The sequence below is a fragment of the Salvelinus alpinus genome, chromosome 7, assembly GCF_045679555.1.
Source record: "Salvelinus alpinus chromosome 7, SLU_Salpinus.1, whole genome shotgun sequence".
Classification (NCBI taxonomy): Eukaryota; Metazoa; Chordata; class Actinopteri; order Salmoniformes; family Salmonidae; genus Salvelinus; species Salvelinus alpinus.
This window is the reverse complement of record NC_092092.1, coordinates 44,110,487-44,131,193: the sequence shown is the minus strand read 5'-3', so window position 1 is coordinate 44,131,193 and position 20,707 is coordinate 44,110,487. Positions and strand designations below refer to the sequence as shown.

General features: G+C 42.3%; 2 protein-coding genes across 8 annotated transcripts in view; one reads left to right on the top strand and one right to left on the bottom strand.

The window, feature by feature from the left end:
• Nucleotides 1-4,577, top strand: part of LOC139580188 (tenomodulin-like) — a 112,507-nt gene extending 107,930 nt beyond the window's left edge. The window contains exon 6 of the mRNA XM_071408764.1: nt 3,237-4,577. Coding sequence (XP_071264865.1) covers nt 3,237-3,446 — 210 coding nt within the window. The 3' untranslated portion in view covers nt 3,447-4,577. The remainder of the gene's footprint in view (nt 1-3,236) is intronic.
• A 7,295-nt stretch (nt 4,578-11,872) lies between these two features.
• Nucleotides 11,873-20,707, bottom strand: part of LOC139580186 (ETS-related transcription factor Elf-4-like) — an 80,983-nt gene continuing 72,148 nt past the window's right edge. For all 7 annotated transcript variants that reach the window (XM_071408759.1, XM_071408761.1, XM_071408757.1 and 4 more), the window contains one exon: nt 11,873-15,854. In XM_071408759.1, the coding sequence (XP_071264860.1) occupies nt 15,071-15,854 (784 nt within the window). In that variant the 3' untranslated portion in view covers nt 11,873-15,070. The remainder of the gene's footprint in view (nt 15,855-20,707) is intronic.

Sequence of the window (20,707 nt, the reverse complement as noted above, 5' to 3'; positions counted from 1 at the left end):
TGATCTGGCCTCCACCGTGGCCCCTTGCCTGACCGCCACTGGAGCCCCTGATTTCGTATTTACACCGGTTATTTCGGTGCGGACTGACTTTTTATTTTTCAACCTGAATAATCATTTGAGCATCAGTGACAGAGGTGGGTAGATATATGGGGCCAACCTATAGCTAGGGCTGCCACCGTGGAGCAACCGTATGGCGCTGAGGCAGCGGCCCTGGATATCTCTCCAACTGAATAAATATCATCCAACATCGCTGGAGGAGCCGCATCACTGTCCTTGACCTAGATAGGGGAAGGATAAGCCTTCAAATATGATTGGGCAGCGGGACTCAGTCGGTCAACCCGGCACTCACATGTTCTGGGCCAGTTTTGGGCCAGTTGGAGGTTGGCGGTTGGAAGGTTGGTGGTGGGCCATCGTGTGACACTGTACCTCTGCCCAGCCTTCTTTGGCATCCAAAGCTAGCATTGAAACAACAAGGCTTCCCATGTATGAGTGGGCAGTGATGGTTCACAGGAAACCGAGGGTAAACAGAGGCTGTAAATACCTCCTCTGCTCCCTGAGCGTAAGCTACACCAAACCGTAAACACAGTTACTGCCTGGGCCTGTGTGGTTCAGTTGGTAAGAGCATGGCGGGTGGTGCGAATGATGCCAAGGTCGTGGGTTCATGTCCCACATACTGTACACCTACTAAAAATGTATGCAAGTTGCTTTGGATAAAAGCTAAGTGGCATATTTGACTAATATGTTTAATATTACATTTCCCCTTGACTTTAACCATTAGAGGTTTCACCCTTGCCTGCATAATGAGAAAATGTGGCTTTTCATGTAGATGATGAGACCACACAATTAGCGTTGGGAGTACAAAGCAGTACCTGCTTCATATTCGTCGTCGTATCTTGATTCTCTTCCTCCTTATTATTGAATAACTGATTGAAAGTTTTCAACTTGACAGACCGATCAAACCTCTGATATGATGTTATGCGCGAGGTGCCGTGTCGGTGTGTGATGAAGTCAAAAATCCGACGGAGTCGAGGGTAATGACTTTTACCCATGGTTAATGCTGCTTTCCCAGGGTACCCCATTCCGATCAACCGCCACCGTTGAAGAGGGGAATTTAAAGCCAAAAGGATTAATACACGTTTTATAAAAGGATGCCTTTGATTAATTTGTCTCAGAAGTACAATGCCAACCTATTGTCTGTTTGTTTTTGTAATCACCAATTATTTGAATAAATATATTTCCCTTAATTGTCCCTAACTGAAGCTCTGGATTTGGATTTCATACCGTCACAGTTTTAGCTGTGAGGCGGCTGACAAGATTATTGTCTATGTTGTTTCCATAATAGATTGTTGCCTCGCAGCTGATGACTCTAAACTTGACTAAAATCATCAATCAGTAATTGCCCACCAGACTTTGTCAGAGTCGTAAATCAAACACACCTTTTGCATATCATCCTTTTTTTCTTTCTGAGCTGTTAGTCCCCCATGTTAGGAGTATGCAATGTTAGTCCATTTATCATCTGTGACAGCAATTGTGATGGCTGATTCGTGATTTGAATCCTACTTACTGCACTGTTTGTGTTGTGTATTTATTATGCTGGCTCCAAAGTTATGGGAGCCTGAATGTAGCTTAACACCAGCCACAAACACTAGAGTCAACAATATCTGTGAGACCCTGGACCATTTAGTGCCCTATAAACTATTTCCTGTGACTAATACTGCTTTTCTAGGAAAGTAGCCAGACAACTTCGAGTTCACACTGCCCATAGTTTACAGTAGAGGAGAAATTAGAGTCAGAGCTATGTTCCTATGGGTCCCAGGCCTTTTCAAGACTGGGGTGAAACAATGACATTGCATTGTTCCCCCTCTCAATGGGTTTCTGTTCAATTTAGTTTGTCTTCTGTTAAGAAAGGCTGACTCATAAGGAAAGCATCAGGTAAAGTCCGAAGGGGGGACGATTGGTCTCTTTCATCAAAGCTATTTAACCAGACAGTAATGGATTGTCTCCGAAGTTTTAGTCAAATTCACTCACTACAGGAGATTGAAAACGTTGTCAAATGCATGTATCTGTGCAGCTCTGAGAGGGCTTTAAGTGGCACTTCTCTGAGTCCAATTCAGAATTGCCCTCGATCAAAGGCATGGCACTCAGCCCTAACTCCGTCTGGAGAGGGCACGGGCCCGGGGGACTGGCACAATGGAAAAAGCCAAGGGCCATTAATTCTACCCAATTTACCTTTCGTTTGGGTTTCATTTGGCCCTTATATTAATTCACACCCATTTGGCGCGAGCAAATAAAAGGATCCTTGTTAGTCGATCATTACATGCCTAATTGCTTTAGGAATGTGCCATCCACTTAGAGTCAAGGTCAGGGGGAGGACGCCCAAGATGAAGAGCCTCTCATTTGTAGGCTCTAATGGAGGAGTGGCGGCCATTTTGGCTCAGCTCGCATGGGTCACAGCAGGGGGAGTGGGAGGTCAGAGATGAAAAAAATACTGTACATTTCCCGGTAACCGGCAGTGTCAGTCACTTTGACTGAATATAGCCCTGGGACAAAGGGGCCGAGGACTCTGGGATGTGTGATGGAGCTTGGTAAAGCTCAGAGTAATGCTACCACTGACATAACAGAAAGGTCAAGGGTATTGTGTCATGTTTTATGCTCCCGGATCGAGGCGGCCCCGCTTTCCACTGCTATCTTGACCCGTGTGTCACGGTCGAGCGTGGAACCATTTTGACCGTTCATTTACTTGGACATCCATTTTGATCTTTCTCTTCTGTTTAGTTGCTTCATAGCATTTTTTCTGACCAACGACCGAAGCGGGAACAACAAGTCACCCAATCAAATCCTCTGTCCTGACTGTCCCTGCTCTGGGAGTGCTGCTATTCATCATGTGTGTGACCCTACTTTTGTGTCCTTCACAGGGAAAAGAAAAGGAGATTGATTTTGCTTGATAAATATTGAATTGAAAGTATACGTGCAGACCTTACTGAACAGAAAATTCCAAAGCCAAAAGAAAGAGAACCATTTAGCACTTCATTTTCGAATAAGTAGCTACCGCAGAAGAATACACCGTGTCAGTGCGGTGTAGGCATTCCACACTCCACCTACACTTCCAATTAAATGTTCTCAAGATCGCTGTGTGTCTTTCTCTCTCTCTGGCTCTCCCTTCTTTGCATCACCTGCCCTTTGAAGCACTTAATTTCTTTCCTTCCTTTCATTGACTTGCCACTTGTCCTTCACAGAGAGACATCGGAGTCGAGCTGGATAACCGTCTAGATGACCGAGGCTACTGCTGCCAGCACTGTCGTCGTGGTTACCGCTATTGCCAACGGTACTATGAGCCACTGGGGGGTTTTAACCCCTACCCGTACTACTACCAAGGAGGACGTGTCATCTGTCAGATCATTATGCCCTGCAACTGGTGGATCGCCCGTATGCTCGGGAGGGTATGATTGGATGGTCAAACTGGATTCACTATGTTTCAGCTCACATGATAGGCGCATTCATTTTGAGGCTGCATTTACACTACACTAGGCGTAGAGTCCCAGCAACCACTTTGTGACTTCACCATGTACAACACAGACTTTGGTGCTTGACAGAATTTGTAATAACTCGACACAAGCATCAGTTACGTTTTGCTAAGGCGTACGCTTGGTGGTGTGTAAACCCAGCCTAGGCCCACCCAAGGCACCAGGTGGGTGGAGTTCGCACATTTGAGACCATTCCATCAGTGCACACTCAGCCCAACTGGTGCGCTTGGTGAGGTAAAACGAATGCAACCCTCGCTACTCCCCAATCAGTATTCCAAAGCTTTTGTGATAGCAAAACATTTATAGTACACAATTGTAATCCATCCTGTCTCAAAAATAAGCAAATTGACTGTCAGTCTAAATTGAGTTTTGGGAGTGTCTGGGCGATATCTCTAAAAGGCATTAGATCTCCCGAGCTGTTACATTGTGAATGTTTACCTAGCCATCAAATTCTGGTTGTGTGGCCTTGTTGTGTCTGTGCACTGAAGTGCAATTTTGCTTTCAACATGTTTTCAATCAAAGTGCTACGTTTGGCTGTTTCTCTCATTGATGCATTTCTTTCTCATTTAATTTTCTTCTTTATGTTTATTATAGGTGGCACGTAACCGACATTCTCTTGCTTGTGGAGCAGACCTGGGTTTAAATAGTATTCGATTTCTATCAAATACTTTGCACGCTTGATTGAGCCTTCCTGGAGCGACAGATAGGGAATGGTTTGCACTTTCCCGGACTATCCCAGTGGTGCGCCATATAATCTCAGTCAAACACAGCTTAAGTATTTGACAACAACAAAAATGATAATATTTGAACCCAGGTCTGCTTTGAAATATGATAACCAACAATGTATATAGAACTGTAGCCTGTGTAGGCTGTAGCCTGCTCGCTCTGTCAACCCTTTCTCAACGTTTTCGGTTGAACAAAAATAACATAAGTCCTTTTTTTGTGAATTACCTATTTTGACTATTGTTACCACCGTTAGCATGTTACCTTGAAATAGTGTGTATTGTATGGATGAGGTATACAAAAACTTTGTTTTTACTATCAGAATGAGTCTACTACTAATTATAATAAAGCAATAACTATATGCATGTATATGCTGCATTATTCTATTTTAACTTGACCATATTTATTTGATGTAAACACATTTTTGTTATTTTATGCAGCATTGTTTTAACTGCAATGGCTGTAAATGACTGTAATAGTAGCACAGTTCAATTACCATACAGTAATATAATCTTTGCTAATTTTCCCATTTGCTCAAGCTCACGATAAGTATGCTCTGAACAGTGATTCTACCAGCATGGTTAGGCCTACAAGAATAAAAGAGATTTCATGGCTTGACCTGCTTAAGTGATCAACAAGTACATACAATTAAAATGTATCTTGAAACTAAATTACATCTAATACCCACTCATATCAAGATAAAGAACTGATTTTACATTCACAGTGAGTATGGTGATACGGCATCCATATTAGAACGTTTTATCTGGTGACTATTGGAGTTTCACCTGACAATTGAGGAACTTCCTAATGTGGATGCCAAAGGAAAGTTTCGACTTGCTGAAATTCCAACATTGGTTGATAAAGGTCAAATACTACACATTCAACTGGTCCAGTGCTGCAGTTCAATCATATCTTAACCTTTTGAGGGTCAATCTATCACTTACTGTATGTCCTGACTCCAAAATTGATTGATTGATTGTCATATTCCACTTTGCTTCATAAAGCATTATACACCATGTACATAATGCTCCATGGAAGTAGTTATAGATGTTTATGAGCACTGTTATTAGCACCGATGTTCTAATGTATTATAGAGGTAGTTCATAAGAGGTGTTACTGATATCCTTGCTCAAAAAATAACCCTAAGTAGATGCTCTTTTATCAAAACAATAAAAAAGGTAAACATGCAAACTTAAAAAGACAGATGAGAAACGATAGAACCGGTTTCACTTTGAGTCATGTTTTTCTGAAGTACATCCAATGCCTTTCTCTGTACCCTCCCTTCCAGGAATGTTCCTTTAAACATAGGTTCTCTTGATTATACCTCTACATTTACAATGTTGAGAAGAAAGTTTAAAAAATAATCAACCTCAAACTAATTATAGGTACAATCATCCCTTAGCCATGCAAAGATCAGCCATAAACTTGTCTCCTCTTCCCACACCTGCTCATAGTTACAAAGTAGAATTCACCTGGGCTGTGTTCGTTAGGCACCAAAGGGAAGAAAACTGACTCAAACAGGGAGGGACTACCTGGACTTCTCCAATAAGAAACAGTCATTTTGGTTTCACTGCAGAGTGCCCTTCTGAACATGATCCTAGCCAGGTATGTGGAGTGGATTTCATCTCGATCTCATCTATGTTGAACGACAGATGTTATAAAATAATTTTTAAACAATCTAACCACTGATCACTTAAACCTTATTCTTTACAGAAAACAACATACAACTGGTCAGCGTGCATGCGCCCGGCCCGCCACAAGGAGTCACTAGAGCACGATGGGACAAGGACATCGCGGCCAGCCAAACCCTCCTCTAACCCGGACGACGATGGGCCAATTGTGCGCCGCCTCATGGGTCTTCCGGTGACGGCCGGCTGCGACACAGCCCGGATTCGAACCCGGGTCTCAAGCACTATGATGCAGTGCCTTAGATTGCTGCGGCACTCAAGAGGCCCCTGAGCACTAGTATTATTATTGTATGTTTGATAACCAGCGTTTATCATGCATTGTCAATCCAACAAATTTCCCAGGAGATTCAGAGCTTGGTTATTGTGCGGTTGTGAGAGTATATTGCCCATGGGAGCCTTGAGAGACATTTTGAATTGGCCGCCTCACCCAGACGGTGGAAGGTGATATAAATAGTACAGCGATAGTGTTACCAAGAACGTTCCACGCCTACTTGGGAGTCTTGGCCAATGGGTAAAGAAGACCATGAAAGTCAATATGTATTATTCACCTCACAATTAATCTTACTGTTGTTCTCCCCTCATAAATTCGTATTTCTGAAGGTAAACAAGACAGGTGAAGGTTGTTCTATTAGACAATGATTTGGTACAATTTCCCCAACTAATAATGAGTGTATCAATGTCAATTTGGTCCATAACTGTCAAATTGGCCAAGAATAAAACCTCAGTTGTTTTCCATCTTGCTATGAGAGAAATACATTCGTATTAATACCTGATTCGTGAGTGATGATGGAAGAAATAAACATTTTGAGAAGAGAGACCGTGGGCAAACGTTGTTCGGCTGTTGAAATTCATGTGAAATGTGAATTTTCCAATTTGTGAGTAGGTGTATCATTGCTCAACAGATACCCACTCCAAATGACTACAAGCTACACATTAAAATCTGTATCTATGACTTCGCTCATACTGTAGTAAACATCAGAATCGGTCATTTCAAAGGCAAACCCTCATGCCCGTGGTCCTCGTGCAAATGATTCAGCATCTTGGAAAAAATCCCTGTAAGCTTGTTTAGCATTGTGAGCAGAGCAGGCATTCAAAAGAGAAACAGTGCTCTAGGATCCATGCAACCAATAAATTCAGTCCACTAGGTTAACAGTGTTGAGAGGGAATTGCTTCGCCTGACTGGCCCAAAGATAAGTAACAGGTACTGTAGCCCTCTAGCCCACACTTGTGAATTCTCTCCTTTTGTTATCTCAGAGCTAAATTCAGTCCTTTTGCTACCTCAAAGCTGTTTATTTTGGTTTCAAGCATTACTTGTCCATTAATTTAGTTGTGCTGGGTAGTTCTTGGGGAAATTGATTGTAAACGAAAAGGCTATGCGGACATTATGAGAGAGGGGGAGAGCCGTATTTGGCTTGTCAGGTGGATAGTGTTACAGATGTGTTGCTAGTGCCATCTTGTGGTGTCATGAGAGAATGGCCATTTTAAGACATTACCAGTGTTGCTTTTATGTTATGACTACCTATAGGGGCCCTATGCTTTCACTTGTCATCTTGAGTACATAAACGCCTTTCTTTGCCCTTTCTAACTCAAACTTTAAAGCATCAGTAAAATTCAAACAACAGGACATATGAACGTCTATGGCCACTGTGCTCTAAATCATTTCATATAAACAGAGCCCAGTGGTCCCTCAGATGGCTATCAATATTACAGTCAATGCAGGTTGCTAGGCAGAGCACAGTGCATCGCAGTAGTACTACTAGGCCATGAGACAACAGACAAACGCTACTATGCTGGGGCTGTATTGTGAGGTCAGTGCGCATGGTCCATGATGCACTGACGGTCTGGTGTTTGAATAATCTCTCCGCCATGGTTCCCAACACAGGCTGGAGGCTCTTCCATGTCAGTTGTCATCCTTCAACAGCTCCCCACTCCGCTTGAGAGAGGCATGCGGAACGGCAGTGAACACTCACTAGCGCTAGCTAGCTCGTCTCACACTGTCACTGGCTGCAGGCGACGCAGGAAATAGCCTTCTCCCCTCCCAGGACCCGGCTGGGCTGGCTGGCTCTCTCTCTGGGCCTCTCTGACTCACTGCCAAAACACACACACACAGTAGCTCGCCTTTCATTAGCTTTATAATCCCACTAGCATCTTGCTGGCTTTGAATTCTAGACACCACCACAGGTCTATTCAGGTACAGTGAAAAGGTAGGTAGCAGTTCACTCTGTGATGCTGTTGCTGTGATATGAGATAGCATGAGACATGTAAAAGGGGACGGTTTTGAAGTATCACATCGATATGGACAATGGTCAATCGGCAATGACTTATGTTGTCATTGTTAGTGAGAGGAAGTAGTATTGTAGCTGGCCTTCTGTGTCATTTTTGTGCGTTAACCCTTGATTCGGTCTTATAAAGCAACATTTGAAATTGTGTTATTTACATTGGATAAAAGTACAGACACAGAGCTACAAAATGGTATATCATACACTGCATTTCAGGAACAATGGGAAAGTCATTCTGCCTTGAAAGTTGATTAACTTTTGAGAAAATGGCCTTTGAATATTTTTGGTACCTACTGGCTAGCTCTTCATTGATCAACAAACATCCAGTATCATTCACCACACTCTCTAAAGCTTTAGCCCCACCCATCTCTACTAGGCGTCCCACTAGCGGGACAACTTCCGGTGAAACTGCATGGCGTGCATTTAAAATAAACAATCATAAAAATTATGGATATTAAACATTTAGGTACATACAAGTGTCTTATATCGGTTGAAAGCTTAAATTCTTGTTAATCTAACTGTACTGTCCGATTTACATTAGCAATTACAGCGAAAGCATGCCATGCGATTGTTTGAGGACGGCGCCCCACTCAAAATATTTTTTCACCAGCATAGGTTTCCTAAATTCACAAATAGCGATTAATTATTCACTTACTTTTTGAAAATGTTCCTCAGATTTGTCATCCAAAGGGTCCCAGCTATAACATGTAGTATCATTTTGTTAGATAAAATCCTTCTTTTTATCCCAAAAGTCAGTTTAGTTGGCGCCATCGATTTGAGTAATCCACTCGTTCAAAATGCAGAGAAAGGAATCCAAAAATCTACTCCTAAACTTTGTTTCAACAAGTCAAAATACATTTCTATTTACTCCTCAGATACCCTAAAATGTAATCAAACTATAGTATTTCTTACGGAAAGAAGTATGTTCAATAGGAAACCGATTTTAGCAGGTGCGTTCTATCTTCATCGCGCGCACATACACAAATTTCCAAGACTGTGTACCTCTACTAAAACTGTTATTTCATGCTCTTATTCCTCTTGTCGAGATGGGATAGGGCAGTATGCAGTGTGATGGAGATTGATTCGTCTGTGGACCTATTGTGATGGTATGCAAATTGCAGTGGGTTTAGGGTGACAGGTAAGGTGGAGGTGATATGATCCTTGACTAGTCTCTCAAATCATTTCATAATGACAGAAGTGAGTGCTACGGGGTGATAGTCATTCAGTTCAGTTACCTTTGCCTTCTTGGGTACAGCAACAATGGTGGCCATCTTGAAGCATGTGGGGACAGCAGACTGGGATAGGGAGAGATTGAATATGTCCGTAAACACACCAGCCAGCTGGTCTGCGCATGCTCTGAGGACGCGGTTAGGGATGCATCTGGGCCGGCAACCTTGCAAGGGTTAACACGTTTAAATGTCTTACTCACGTCGGCCATGAAGAAGGATAGCCCACAGTCCTTGGTAGCGGGCCGCGTCGGTGGCACTGTATTATCCTCAAAGCAGGCAAAGATGTTTAGTTTGTCTGGAAGCAAGACGTCAGTGTCCGTGACGTGGCTGATTTTCTTCTTGTAGTCTGTGATTGTCTGTAGACCCTGCCACATACGTCTCAAGACTGAGCCGTTGAATTGCGACTTCACTTAGTCCCTATTGTCACACCCTGACCATAGTTTGCTTTGTATGTTTTACGTTTTGGTTGGTCAGGGTGTGATCTGTGTGGGCATTCTATGTTGTATGTCTGGTTTGTCTATTTCTGTGTTTGGCCTGATATGGTTCTCAATCAGAGGCAGGTGTTTTGCGTTGTCTCTGATTGGGAACCATATTTAGGTAGCCTGTTTTGTATTGTGGGTTGTGGGTTATTGTCTATGTCTATATGTAAGTTGCCTGTGTCTGCACTTGTCATTTATAGCTTCACGTTCGTCGTTTATTGTTTTGTATAGTTTGTAAAGTGTTCTTCGTTTTCGTTATAATAAATAGAGAAGAATGCATTCACTTCACGCTGCGCCTTGGTCCTCCTCTCTTCCACGTTACGACGATCGTGACACCTATACTGACATTTCGCTTGTTTGATTGCCTTGGTTCGGGCTTTCAGTTTTGTGCTGATGCCGCCATCTATCCATGGTTTCTGGTTAGGGTAGGTTTTCATATTCACAGTGAGTACAACATCTCCTATGCACTTCCTTATAAACTCGCTCACCGAATCAGAGTATAAATCTATATTATTCTCTGAGGCTACCCGGAACATCAAAACAATCTTGAAGCGTGGATTCCGCTACAATAAATGCAGCCTCAGGATATATGGTTTCCAGTTTGCATAGAGTCCAATGAAGTTCATTGAGGGCCGTCGTGGTATCAGCTTGAGGGGGGATATACACGGCTGTGACAATAACCAACGAGAATTCTCTTGGGAGATAATACGGTCGGCATTTGATTGTGAGGAATTCTAGATCAGTTGAACAGAAGGACTTGAGTTCCTGTATTTTGTTACAATTACACCATGAGTCGTTAATCATGAAACATACCCCCACCCTTCTTCTTCCCGGGGGAAATGTTTATTCCTGACGGCGCTGGACCAACAGCATTTCCCCAGAGAGCCATGTTTCTGTGAAACAGAGTATGTTGCAATCCCTGATGTCTCTCTGGAAAGCAACCTTTGCCCTAATTTCATCTACCTTGTTATCTAGAGACTGGACCTTAGAGAGTAATATACTCTGAAGCGGTGGGTGGTGTGCCCGCCTCCGAAGTCTGACCAGAAGGCCACTCCGTCTACCTCTTCTGTGGCGACGTTGTTTTGGGTCAGCCTCTGGAATCAGTTTGAATGCCTTGGGTGGTTCAAACAAAGGATCCGCTTCGGGAAAGTCGTATTCCTGGTCGTAGTGCTAGTAAGTTGACATCGCTCTGATACCCAACAGTTCTTCCCGGCTGTATGAAATAACACTTAAGATTTTCTAGGCTAACAATGTAAGAAATAATACATTAAAAAATGAAATACTGCATAGTTTCCTAAGGACTAGAACCGAGGCGACTCTCTCTGTCGGCACCGTCTTACTTTCAGAAGGTACCAATTGGTTCCAAGCACGATTCATAGCCATTAGTTGCACCAAAGAACAGCTTATTGTTGTTCATTAATCAATTGTTGCCGGTTTGTTTCATGTAGACATATCGTTTCTACATGTCGTGTGGAAATTTGCTGCAGTAGCACTAGCAGACCCACGTTTTTCTATTGTTGTTACAGCAACAGACGTGGAAGAGCGATAGACATATGGCTAGACACACCTTGTCCCTCATCAAAGCTCCCTTTAAGCAAGATATTGATGGGCAAAAACTGGGAGTGTTTGTGTTTGTGTTAAGCATGTGCTGTAAGCTCATTCCACAGCAACCTTGAAATGTAGCCGATGGAGCTATCCAATTGGTACCTTCTGTATAGCTCAAACGGTTGGAACGTTGTCAAGGAGAATGGGCACGTGTGTTTGTGAGCAAAGGATCACTCGTTTGAGCCGGGTACAGGGACAGTGAAGGAAGATATGCTTTAAACCAGTTTGGATGCCAGGATATCATATTGATAGCCTGCTTTAAAAAGACTGAGTCTCGGGCTGATGTTGAAAGTAGAGATCAGTTTGGATTCCAGTGTATTATATTGAATAAACACTGAAGCGAAATTGAAGCAAAATTTGTTTTATTATTATATTTTCTTTCTTAAAAAAATCTAGTTTCAGCATAGGAGGAAGCCATGGAAAACCCAAGACAAAGGAAAACAATCAAGCACAATGATCGGACAGACAGAGTGGACATACCCCCAACATCTCACATACAACAGTGCTTACAAAGAAAATGTTGGCCAGCACATACTTGCGTTGTATATACAACATAAGCGTCTGTAAGCAAGAAAATCCAATCAACCCCACCCACAGATGTCAATGCAGTCAATTATCAACCCTAAAGACAATTTTGGTCCTCTTTGTAACCCTAGAGAGCATTGATTGTCATAACTTGGCATCGCATTTGTACTGTACAACATTCAGATTGTCAATGCAGACACAGAGAACTCTGATTGACATAAGACTGATGCTCTGTAAAGTTTGTCTTCAGGTCCTGAGCTAGAGTGCGTCAGATGGTCTGCTGTTCACTCCAGCTAGAGGTATGTCCACTGTTAAAGGGGATGAAGAACCAAAGCACATACAATAGAATGTTTAAAAATGACACAGGCCAGGTGATATCTACAGAGAAGATAATTTGCTTCAGAGCAAATCACTTTGAGTACAAAAGAGAAAAAATGTCATCATCAACACTGCGCTGATTATATGGAATGCTTAAAAAAAATTATATCAGCTTTTTGGAAGAAAAAAATGACATCCTGTTATTTCATTTCATATACTATATTTTCCCTCGGGTTTTGCATATGTAAATAATAAAGAATTTAGACATTCACAAAATAAATATATATATATATATATTTATTTATATATATATATATATAATTGAGATTCAAAACATGTTGGTCCCATTTTTCATGAGCTGAAATAAAAGATCCCAGAAATGTTTCAATGGCACAAAAAGCTTATTCCTCTCAAATTCGGTGCACAATTTTGCTTACATCCCTGTTAGTGAGCATTTCTCCTTTGTCAAGATAATCCATCCACTTAACAGGTGTGGCATATCAAGAAGCAGATTAAACAGCATGATCATTACACAGGTGCACCTTGTGCTGGGGACAATAAAAGGTCACTCTAAAATACCACAGAACACGATTGCATTTTATCGATAGCAATTTGAATGCACAAAAATACTGTGACAAGATCCTGAGGCCCATTGTGAGGCCCATTTTTTTAAAGGTATCTTTGACCAACAGATGCATATCTGTATTCCCAGTCATGTGAAATCCATAGATTAGTGCCTAATTTATTTATTTAATATGAACTGTAACTGAGTAAAATCAATGAAATTGTTGCATATTTTTGTTCAGTATATACTATATATATAAACAAGATTAAACGCCTTAATGGGGAGATAGGAGGCTAGTAAAACATGTTTTATTTTTCCTCCGCATCTCTTTCTCTCTCCCTGCATCAATTCTGCAGTTATATACAAACAGGTTTGTGATTGTATTGTCCAAGGGGACAGGAAAATGCACATTTCCATAGTAACACATTGCTGTAAGGCCATGTGTAATGAAGGGGAATGCACACCTAATCAACAATGTGATAATAAGGATGGAATCTGGAAGAAATTCCAGAAAAGTCAAAACAATCTGAACTGTCATTTATTCTCCTCACAGACTTTACCAATCAAGAGTTTGAACCGGTGTACCTTTCCGTATAAGGCACTCTTCAGAAAAGATTTCCATTGATCGTCCTTAGAAAAAGAAAGTGGAGACGGCGTGCAGAAAATTACACATTTTCTACTCAACAAGTCTGATTTCATTGCATTCTCCCACATGAGTTCCCATCTCCTGTTTTTAGTTTCCTGTTTTTGTCTCTGTTAGAATTGACACAAGTCTGATGAGATGTACTGGTAGGTAGAGAATGGAGTAGTCTAACTGGCACGTGTGGTAGGGGAGATTCCTGGTTATCCAATGGCTATTCTCCTGGTGGGGCGGGGTTTAGGAAGGGGGCGGGACTACTGACAGTAGCAAGGTAGGTAGATAGTTCGATAGTACCTCAATAGAGTACCACAGTATGAGTCATAATACCCATAAAAGCTAGCGGAAAAACAAGGAAATGGTTCCAATCGTTTTTCCACCATACATTTGTCCCATAGGGAATTTTAGATACTTAAAATAAGGGCTGTGTTTTGTGTAGGCTTACCCTGGCGTGACGTTTTGATAACTGTGTAAATCTCTCTATGACAAGGTGACTTTTATCAATATGTTTGCCTGCATTTGCCCCCTAAAAATGTCATGCTATGACATTCTAATGCTTCTAATGTGGCTATCATAAAGAACTACAAATTTCATGATGATCTGGACGAGACTGCCGAATCGAGGCAAAGGTAACAATCTCTGGATTAAGTATCTAACGTTAGCTAAATTTAGTAATGAATAAATTGGCAAAATGTATCTAAATTGATAATTCTGTGAACTGTCTTGTGCAAGTTTCTAATGTGGCTATCATAAAGAACTACAAATTTCATGATGATCTGGACGAGACTGCCGAATCGAGGCAAAGGTAACAATCTCTGGATTAAGTATCTAACGTTAGCTAAATTTAGTAATGAATAAATTGGCAAAATGTATCTAAATTGATAATTCTGTGAACTGTCTTGTGCAAGTTTTAAATTGACACAATACCTGTTAGCAAAGTGTCAGTTAGAGATGACGTGTAGGAGCTTGCAGGGATTTGTAGTCTTGCATGATGTCTACTTTGATGCTAATTAGCATTTTCAAGTCTGAGAGTAAATAGAACCGAATATATTGATAAAAGTCACCTTGTCCAAGAGAGATTTACATGGTTATCAAATGTAACGCCACAGTACGCCTACACGAAACCACCCTCATTTTAAGTGTTTCTAAAAATGGATGGTGGAAAAACGGTTCAAACCATTTCCCTGTTTGACAGCTAGGTTTTGTGGGTATTATAACACCTCCACTGTGGAGCTCTATTGGATCGATGGAGCCTTCACCAACACATCACAAAACAATCCCTTGAAGGTCAAATGTAGGCTCGTGACCAGAACAGCTGTGAGTAAATAAAAATATCCTGCAGGGGCCAACATTTGGCCTGTTTGTCGCTCTATATTTCAAAAATCCATCGCTTTTCAAAATCAGATTATCATTCGGATAAGGAAAAGGAAACTTAGTTAAGAAGTCTTTTTTTATGTTGATTCCAATAGTCCAGCTTTGGTGGGAGAGTCCAGGCCTACTAGGCCTCCGTGGGCTCTGTCTTGATCTGGATGAAGGAGGACGGGAGGTGGAGGGTGATCTCCGGCAGCTCCTGGAGCCCCTTGACCCCCAGCATGTGCTCTGGCTGCAGAGCCATCTCCCCACGCACCTCCAGCTCCTCCACAGGGGTAAGGCCCTCGCTGGGGCTGCTTCCCTGGGCAAGGTGTCCGTTCACTGGAGACTCGCTGCCAGTCTCTCCCTGGCTCTGCCCAAGACTTTGATTCGTCCCAATGATCACAGTCCTGTAGGTGAGCTCTGCTTCCCCTGCCTCCATCCCAAAGGACGGGTCTCCATTAACCCACGACTGCAGGTAGTAAGGGTCCAGCATCTCCTCCTTGATGCCGTGCAGGCCATGGAGGAGCTCGTCACCACTCGAGGACTTGAGCACGGTGGCGATGACTGTTCCTGGTTGCTGGGCCACCATGGGCTGACCAGTGGCCGCGTTGAGGGTAACTAGGCGGGGGAGACCATTGAGGGAAGCCGTGGTGGAGTTGATGACCCCCGTGGTGGAGCCCAGACTGGTGACCAGAAACTGGGGCTGCTGGTGTTGATGGTGGTGGTCCTGGAGGCTGCCTGCCCCGGTGGCCAAGGAGGCCGTCTGGATGGTGAGGACATCTTTTCCCCCCGCGGTGGTGGAGGGGACAGTGTGGAGGATAATCCTGGGCGGGGAAGAGTGGCTGGAGGAGTCACCATTGGACAGGAGGGGCTGCAACTGTCCGGACGATGTCAGGACCATGGGAACGGAGGTAGCCATGTTGATGTTCCTGAGGAGAAAGAGGAGATCAGGTCAATCAAATGTATACTATAAAACCCTTTTTGAATCAGCAGTTGACACAAAGAGCTTAACAGTCAGGTTCAGACTCCATTTGACACACAGAATTAAATAGAACACTATTCTAGTATAATCTACTATAGTATAGAACATATCTTTAGGCACACAAGTAGCTTCCAGCATGTTACATACTGTCATTCTATATGAGCTTTCAAAATCTGATTGCAACAGACCACACCTAAGTTGTGAAAGGTATAACAGAATACGCAGCAAATCCCTATTCATTATGTTATACAGCCTTCAGTTCATCAAGAACAAATATCACACAATACATTTATGTTGAATGGACTCTCAAGGACAAAGAGAAGGCCCAAAAATGTATGTAAGGCCCAAAAATGTTGTTTTCATTTCTATTTCATTGTTTTAATCATATTTCACTGATATTATGATTATTCTTCTTTTCAATGACATTCTGATTTAATCTCTTCAGTTTGTGTAGGAAAGGAAAGGAAAGGGTTAAAACTGAGGAAATAAAGATGCAAACAGGAATTTTCTTTGGTGGTCACTAGGGAGATAAATCTAGCTAGATACAGTTGAAGTCGGAAGTTTACATACACCTTAGCCAAATACATTTAAACTCAGTTTTTCACAATTCCTGACATTTAATCAGAGTAAAAAGTCCCTGTCTTAGGTCAGTTAAGATCACCACTTTATTTTAAGAATGTGAAATGTCAGCTTTTATTTCTTTCATCACATTCCCAGTGGGTCAGAAGTTTACATACACTCAATTAGTATTTGGTAGCATTGCCTTTAAATTGTTTAAATTGGGTCAAACATTTTGGGTAGCCTTCCACAAGCTTCCCACAATAAGTTGGGTGAATTTTGTCCAATTCCTCCTAACAGAGCTGGTGTAACTGAGACAGGATTGTAGGCCTCCTTGCTCGCACACGCTTTTTCAGTTCTGCCCACAAATTTTCCAAAGGATTGAGGTCAGGGCTTTGTGAAGGCCACTCCAATACCTTGACTTTGTTGTCCTTAAGCCATTTTGCCACAACTTTGGAAGTATACTTGGGGTCATTGTCCATTTGGAAGACCCATTTGCGACCAAGCTTTAACTTCCTGACTGATGTCTTGAGATGTTGCTTCAATATATCCACATAATTTTCCTTTCTCATAATGCCATCTATTTTGTGAAGTGCACCAGTCCCTTCTGCAGCAAAGCACCCACACAACATGATGCTGCCACCCCCGTTCTTCACGGTTGGGATGGTGTTCTTCAGCTTCAAAGCCTTCCCCTTTTTCCTCCAAACATAACGATGGTCATTATGGCCAAACAGTTCTATTTTTGTTTCATCAGACCAGAGGACATTTCTCCAAAAAGTATGATCTTTGTCCAAATGTGCAGTTGCAAATCGAAGTCTGTCTTTTTTCTGGCAGTTTTGGAGCAGTGGCTTCTTCCTTGCTGAGCGGCCTTTCAGGTTATGTCGATATAGGACTCATTTTACTTTGGATACAGATACTTTTGTACCTGTTTCCTCCAGCATCTTCACAAGGTCCTTTGCTGTTGTTCTGGGATTGATTTGCACTTTTCGCACCAAAGTACGTTCATCTCTAGGAGACAGAACGCGTCTCCTTCCTGATTGGCATGATGGCTGCGTGGTCCCATGGTGTTTATACTTGCATACTATTGTTTGTACAGATGAACGTGGTACCTTCAGGTGTTTGGAAATTGCTCCCAAGGATGGACCAGACTTGTGGAGGTCTACAATTTTTTTTCTGAAGTCTTGGCTGATTTCTTTTGATTTTCCCATGATGTCAAGCAAAGAGGTACTGAGTTTGAAGGTAGGCCTTGAAATACATCCACAGGTACACCTCCAATTGACTCAAATTATGTCAATTAGCCTATCAGATGCTTCTAAAGCCATGACATCATTTTCTGGAATTTTCCAAGCTGTTTAAAGGCACAGTCAACTTAGTGTATGTAAACTTCTGACACACTGGAATTGTGATACAGTGAATTATAAGTGAAATAATCTGTCTGTAAACAATAGTTGGAAAAATTACTTGTGTCATGCACAAAGTAAATGTTCTACCCGACTTGCCAAAACTATAGTTTGTTAACAAGAAATTTGTGGAGTGGTTGAAAAACGAGTTTTAATGACTCCAACATAAGTGTACTTCCAATGTAAACTTCCAACTTCAACTGTAGCTTAAAGATTGACTAGGTCCTCAGAAGTTCGATAGAAGGCATATGCCATTCAACCGTATTAGAGCAGATTTTTGGAGTGACAGTGGAATCAACCAATCACATTTTGACTTGTAATGGGTGGGACCATTTTCATAAAAATGTATGGAAACTTCCGCTCTCTCAAAGGCAGACAAGTCACTGCGCTATAGCGAGCAGCAGTTTTCCCATGGTCTAATCTAGCTAGTTTTTGTTGTAGGCTTGTGTGCGGCGGCAGCTGCAGTAACAGGTGTTATCGAAGAGGATGTTGATGCTAATATGTTAGCTTCGCCCTTTTCAAGATTAACTTTCAACAAGAAGTAAACTTTCAAATCATTAGTGAGTGGAACTGTTTTTTTTTTATTGCAGCTCGCTTGCAGTTTAAAATAATGTGTTATACATGTGAAACAGGGTTGGGCTCAATTCAGAATTGACTGTCATTAAACTCATGAGTTGAAATTAGAATTGAAATGGCCACACCCCACACAGGAATTTTAATAGAGTAACAGGAAGTAGAATTTAATTCAGTGCAATTTCACTCAGTCATACTTCCAGTGTGACCTGGGGCAAGTGACTCTGAACTTACATTGGCTAGCCCCAAGTTTTTAATATTTTGCTATTTGCCTCATGACCCCTTCATGCTTTGTTGACTACGAACTTTCTTTACCCAACCGTGGGACAGACTATGTTTGTTCCCACACTCGGGACTCTGACTCTCTATTGGTAACACAGACTTTTGGCCTCCCATCCTATTCTAACCACCTCTCGCCAGCTTTGTACTCATGTTACCTTATGAAATTGCTGTACAATATGATCTTGTTGCCATCTGCTGCACATTCAGATGTTATAAATCCGCACTGCAGAGCTCTCACTGTCCTATGCCATGCCTTGATTGTATTACTGTTGATGATATCTGGAAATGTGCATGTACACCCTGGCCCATCTACTGTTGCTAGCCCCAATTCTGACTTGTGCTCTGATATCTGCTTCACTGACTTCTGCTCTCGTAAAAGCCCGGATTTTCTGCACGTTAGCACGAGAAGCTTATACCTCAAATGGACCAATTGAAAGTGTGGATTCACAGCTCCAATCCAGATGTGTTGGTCATTACTGAGACATGGTTAAGGAAGAATGTTTTGAATACTGATGTTAACCTTTCTGGTTATAACCTTTTTCGGCAAGACAGATCTTCCAAAGGTTGGGGAGTGGCAATCTTAACCGAGGATCACCTTCAGTGCTCGGTGGTCTCCACCAAGTTGTCCCCAAACAATTTGATGTGCTGGTTTTAAGCATTAAACTTTTAAATAGCTCTTTGTTGACTGTTGCTGGGTGCTATCGTCCTCCATCAGCACCGGCCTGTACCCTAACTGCCTTAAGCTCTCTGCTGGTCCCTTACACTAAGTCTGAATTTGTCATGCTAGGTGACCTAAACTGGGACATGCTTAAACCACCTGACCACCTGACCACAAGTCTTAAAGCAATGAGACTCCCTAAATCTTTCTCAGACTATTACCAATCCCACAATGTATGACTCCAGACACCCAGAAAAGGCTACTCTCCTTGATGATATCCTCACAAATAATCCTGATAGGTATCAGTCTGATGTTTGCTGTAATGACCTTAGTGATCACTGTTTTACAGCCTGTGTTCGTAATGGCTGCTCAGTGAAACGACCGGTCCTGATTTGTTAAAGATGCTTGCCAAAAAACAATTTCCTTCATGAACTGGCCTCTGTACAATGGTATAGAATCAGCTTGATCCCCTCTGTCGAAGAAGCTTGGACCTTCTTTTTTGATATTTTCAGTGGTATTGTTAACAAACACGCCCCCATTAAGAAATTGAGAATTAAAAACAGGTTCAGCCCCTGGTTTGATCGTGATCTTGCAGTGGTTACTCCACCTCAAGAATTGCATTTGGTGAAAGGCTCGGCACATGCATACTCAGGCTGACTGGCTCTCGTTCAGGCAAATTAGAAATAAGTGCACTCAGGCTATCCGGAAGGCCAAGTTAGTTACTTTAAGGAGCAGTTCTCTCTCTGTGGGTCTAACCCCAAGAGGTTCTGGAAAACGGTTAAAGACCTGGAGAATAAACCCTCCTCCTCACAGCTGCTCATATCCCTTAATGTTGATGATGTGGTTGTTACTGACAAGAAGCACATGGCTGAGCTCTTTAATCACCACTTCATTAAGTCAGGATTCCTATTAGACTCAGCCATGCCTCCTTGCCCGTCCAACATTTCCTCATCTTCCACTCCTTCTAATATGACTATCCCCGATGCTCCTCACCCTTTTTCCCCTGCCCCGCTACAAAGTTTCTCCCTGCAGGCAGTCACTGGGTCCAAGGTGCTAAAGGGCCTCCTGAAACTTAACCCCCAAAAAACATCTGGGTCAGATGGTTTAGACCCTTTCTTCTTTAAGGTTTCTTCCCCTATCATCGCCAAGCCTGTCTCTCCTTTCTGGGGAGGTTCCCATTGCTTGGAAGGCAGCCACGGTTCATCCTTTATTTAAAGGGGGAGATCAAACATATCCTATCTGTTATAGGCCAATTTCTATTTTGCCCTGTTTATCAAAAGTGTTGGAAAAACGTGTTAATAATCAACTGACTGGTTTTCCTGATGTCTA